Raw genomic sequence first — 4,843 nt, 5'->3', positions numbered from 1 at the left:
AGGTCAGACACGTGACAAGGACTGTATGTAGAGGAAAAAGGGCACTATATAGAGGGCATTGGGTGGGTAAAGGGCAGTGCCAGGGGAAGGGGCAGTACCAGGCTGTATATGGTGGGGTATTATTAGGGGAAGGGGCAGTACCAGGCTGTATATGGTGGGGTATTATTAGGGGAAGGGGCAGTACCAGGCTGTATAGGGTGGGGTATTATTAGGGGAAGGAACAGTACCAGGCTGTATATGTTGGGGCGTTTCTAGGGGAAAAAACAGTACCAGGCTGTATGTAGTGGGGCATTAGCCAGGGCAAAGGGCATTTCCAGAATTAATAGAGGCTGCACTGCTGGGGTAAAGGTAATATATATTATATATATATTATATATGTGTATGGGTGTGGCTAGGATCTGGACAATGGTATCAGCAGGTTTTATATAACACCCTACCAAGTTGCACGGGATGCAGTTCTGGGTTTAGTACGGAGAGCGTACTTCAGCTTGTGCGCCGGACAGGGTGCGAAGGTCCGTGCCATGCCACAAGATGGCTCCCTTGTACCATAGGATGTTCGGCATGGTCCGGAGGAGCTACTCAACCTGGGAACGAAGCCTTTCTCTGGGAACGCTGCCCAGAGGGCACAGAGGCTTGGCAGTATCTGCCCGCCAGGTGAGTTACCCCCTCGATCATAGCGTACACTCATACACTGCTCAGATTTATCTTGGCATACAATGCCGGCCCTTAACTTCAGTGGCCCTCAAACTGTGGTAGTTTCTGGGGACCGCCTTGTCCTTGAAGATCTTCACCCTAACCGTCAACCAGTGGTCCACACATGACAAGCCATAAACACCTACTAAATTACACACGTTAATCCTTGGAGAGCACCTTGGAAGAAGAACACATGGAGTTTAAAAACACCGTAGAACGTCGGGGTGTACATTCTTCTGAATTAGGGTTCTGCGTACAAAAATACTCCTGCGTACCGTTAATCCGGTAGTTGTGTATCTATCCATTGAATCGAGTCTATCCTTTTGTGTCCTGAAACATTGAATTGGACCATTAATGTAAAAAAAGGCTAGGGATTTTTATTTTTTTTACCCTGCAGTCTCCGCCGAGGTTTGGTCTGCTGTTCGACATCGACGGAGTCCTAGTAAGGGGCAGAAATCCCATTCCGGGAGCAGCGGACTCGTTCAGGAGACTGCTGGGCCAAGACGGGAAGCTGGCGGTGCCCGTGGTGTTCGTGACCAACGCCGGAAATTGTGTTCGTCAGGCTCGGGCAACAGAGCTGAGTTCAGTGCTGGGTGTAGAGGTAATGACTATGTTAACACAGTGTTCCATACATTGCTTCTGTGTTCTATAACGTGGACAGGATTCCCACCCTGTTAGTCTTTCTCGATCCAATTTTCCATTATTACATACCTTGCTTTCCGAGACAGGCCTTCCGAGACCTTCTGTCTGAGCCGTATAAGGACTCAACAGCAAATTCTTTAGCTGCACGTTCCTACCTTGGAGTTAGCGCTGGACAAGTCAGAATATGACCTGGCTGAGCGTAAACGCCAAGTCCTTGGGAGCTGTGACTTATTTCACTTATCAAACGAAGAGTGAGCTCTTCCGTCCAGATATTTATTGAATAATCTCCACCCATTGATGGTCCCTTAGATCACCGTCAATGGTACCGCGGCTCATATACACTGGTAAGCTATGATATGTTACACTGGATCTTTGTGGCTTGTCTCCATAGATTTGCGCTGATCAGATTATCCTGTCTCACAGTCCGCTGCGGATGTTCCATCAGTTCCATAACAAGTGTGTCCTCTTTTCCGGTCAAGGGCCAGTGGAAGAGATAGCCAGAGAGTATCCTTTCACGCAAGCCTGTGGTGTCTGCCGTAGATGTGATTTCAGATGGCGTGGCAGAATCTTGGGTCTATTACCACCAAGGCATCCCACCAGAATGAGCTGTGTTGATCAGCCATCTTTATTTGGAACAGTAGGAGTGAAACGTTCCATGGCCTTGATGTTGGACATCGGGTGCCTAGGTTTCCCTGTCCTTGTTGTGGGAAGTTGGCGTTGTTCTCGTGTGTTTTGACCTTCACTTACATTCTTGGCTCCTCACAGTCTGGGTTTCAATAACATAGTCACCATCGATGATCTGAGAACAGCGTTTCCGTTGCTAGACATGGTGGATCATAGCCGCAGGCCTAAGAATCCAGTAAGTAGATCTCGCGCATTCTAACATTATGCAGGAGTACAAACTTTAATCACCAAAAACAAACAAACTACCAAAAATGGTAGAGATACGTGCACTGTACATATATAACCTAATGTAAGGAGAGCACGTAAGGAGAAACAGGTATATACAAAGTAAATCTTTATTAGACAATACGATTTAAATACATATAAAAAAATATATATAATAAAAAAGCATCTCGGCACCAAAACACATATAGGAAGGTACATATTAACCAGGGCACAGGACTACAGGAACTAGGTATGTATATAAAGGCACAAATAAGAAACACAAAGATGACCACAGCAATAAAGTAAGAAGGAAGAAATGAAATAACAAACAGCAATGGTACATCAGTGCTCAAAAGTAAATAACCAAACCTAGAAACAAGGTTGAAAACAGCAAAAAAGCCTGGTGATAAATGGTGCCGAGTCCAACCGTACCAACCCCAACGTACGTTTCGCTGCAGTGAGCTTCGTCAGAGGGGGCGTGGCTAACAGCATAACTGGTATACCTATTTATATATCTGAGCATCTGTTAGCCACGCCCCCTGACGAAGCTCATTGCAGAGAAACGTACGTTGGGGTTGGTACGGTTGGACTTGGCTTTTTTATTATATATATTTTTTTATATGTATTTAAATCGTATTGTCTAATAAAGGTTTTACTTTGTATATACCTGTTTCTCCTCAGGAGTACAAACTTTCTAGCATAGCAGGAAATGGACATTCTAAGGGGAAAAAACATTGAAGCACAATCCAAGAAAAGAATATGCTAAGGCAATAGAGTAAACAAACATTGTAAGGTAATTATGGAAATTAAAGTTCTACAACAGTACAGGAAAAAAACACACATACCATAATCAGAAAGCAAACATTCTAACACAATTATGGAAATGAACGCTCTACAGAATACAGAAAATAAACATTCTAAGACAGAACACCAAACATTTTAATATAATATGGGTTTTTACCTAATTCTTTGTCTCTCGCAGCCCCCGATTTGCTCTGACTTTCCTACCATTGAAGGTAAGAGCTGGTGTCCAGGCTCTATCTCCTGGAATTGTTGTGTTTTGAAACTGTTTTTATATAAAGGGATTTGTAGACTGACTTTTACCAGTGAGATTATTTGATTATTTTATATGGAGATGTACTAAGTTTTGAGCTTTTACCCCATGGTAAAAAAACTGTACAGTTTATGTGTCATCCACTTGAGTTTAGGAAGTCTCTCTTGCATTTTAATAAATATGAATAATAATAATCATAATAATGATCTTGGAGCTGGAGAATCATCCAGAACCCGAGACTTTCGCTCATTGTGTTTTTCCCCTCCATTGTATTGTAGCGGTGGTCCTGGTTGGCGAGCCGGTGCGGTGGGAAACCAGCCTGCAGCTGATCCTGGATGTTTTGCTGAGCTCAGGAAGGCCCTCGGAGTGGCTCTCGCAGGTTCCTCATCCACACATCCCCATCTTGGCTTGCAATATGGATCTTGTCTGGATGGCTGAAGCCAAGGCTCCAAGGTTGGTCCTAAAAGCTACCCTTATTAGAACCGATATCAACCCCATCAACTTCCCCAAAGCTCTGTTTGCCTTAGGGCAGGAACCTCTTTATAACCCTTCCAATTATACCCCTCTGTGGGCTGTTTATTTGTTACTCACCACAGAATCCATCATTGACGTAATAACTTTTCTTTATCAGGTTCGGTCACGGCACGTTTCTAGTCTGCTTGGAGACTTTGTATCACAAACTGACTGGCCAAGAGCTCCGGTATGAAGCCCTGATCGGTAAACCCAGTACAGTGACGTATAGCTTTGCCGAGCACCTAATTCTGAGTCAGGCTAAAGAACGCGGCTGGGATACCCCCATCCAGACAATCTACGCCATAGGGTAAGTTGTTCCATGGCTTATGCACCCATGGACCCTTTTACTCAATTACATATTTTAGTGCCCACCAATGAAATATACCGTTATTTATCACATATGTTGTGTCCCACAGGGATAATCCAATGGCTGATATCTATGGAGCCAATCTCTATAATCGCTACCTACAAAGCCAACAAGAGAATTCGAGGGACAGTCAGCCAGAGAGCTGTCAGTCAGTCCTGGTGTGCACAGGGGTATACAACGGGCAGGGAGATGTGTCACCGGACACTCAAGAGAGTGTGACGCAGACTGTTTTCCACGGACACCGAGACTTCCGTCTGGACCCCAGCTTGGTGGAGGCGACACACGTGGTGCACGACGTGGGGCAAGCTGTGGACTTGGTCCTCATGAAAGAGGGTTGGGTGTCTGAGGACGAAAGAGTGGGGTCTTCGACTCCCAAGACTTAGGGAGTAATTGCGTGTCACGAAGCGCAGGAGAATCCTTCAGATAAACCTGCAGTAGGGAGCAGATTTAAGTTAATGGCGAATCAAAGCAAGATGATTGCGTTTTGAGTTCAAAACTCAAGGAAGTAGTAGGGTGAATGTTTTTAAATAAAAAAATGTTAGTTTTAAGTTTTATCTTTTTTAGTTCCGCAGGGGATGAATATCTCCTAGCCATGTGCCAGCGTACGCATATCTAACCGTTTTACGTACGGTCTCATTTCAGGGATTGAACCAGAATGCTACTTAATGAAAGAATGAGATTAAAGT

At 44.6% G+C, this 4,843-nt stretch overlaps 1 protein-coding gene across 1 annotated transcript; it reads left to right on the top strand.

Annotated features, from left to right (window-relative positions):
• Positions 1 to 561: 561 nt before the first annotated feature.
• LOC149275478 (haloacid dehalogenase-like hydrolase domain-containing 5) lies at positions 562 to 4,540 on the top strand. Its single transcript, XM_089504691.1, has 8 exons — positions 562 to 654; positions 1,091 to 1,294; positions 1,727 to 1,839; positions 2,101 to 2,194; positions 3,206 to 3,239; positions 3,556 to 3,730; positions 3,909 to 4,097; positions 4,207 to 4,540. The coding sequence occupies exons 1-8, from the start codon at positions 562 to 564 to the stop codon at positions 4,538 to 4,540; spliced, it is 1,236 nt and encodes a 411-aa protein (XP_089360817.1).
• The last annotated feature ends 303 nt before the right edge of the window (positions 4,541 to 4,843 follow it).

The sequence above is a fragment of the Sceloporus occidentalis genome, unplaced genomic scaffold (genome assembly GCF_023333645.1).
Source record: "Sceloporus occidentalis isolate IW3139 unplaced genomic scaffold, rSceOcc1.0.p SCAF_284, whole genome shotgun sequence".
Lineage (NCBI taxonomy): Eukaryota > Metazoa > Chordata > Lepidosauria > Squamata > Phrynosomatidae > Sceloporus > Sceloporus occidentalis.
This window is presented reverse-complemented; position numbering and strand designations above follow the sequence as displayed.

Bases quoted from the DNA above. Each gene is read 5' to 3' on its own strand.
- LOC149275478 (XM_089504691.1), top strand. From the start codon at position 562: ATGGTCCGGAGGAGCTACTCAACCTGGGAACGAAGCCTTTCTCTGGGA. The intron at 655-1,090 runs GTGAGTTACCCC...TTTACCCTGCAG, and splicing joins TGGCAGTATCTGCCCGCCAG to TCTCCGCCGAGGTTTGGTCT. The intron at 3,240-3,555 runs GTAAGAGCTGGT...ATTGTATTGTAG, and splicing joins TGACTTTCCTACCATTGAAG to CGGTGGTCCTGGTTGGCGAG.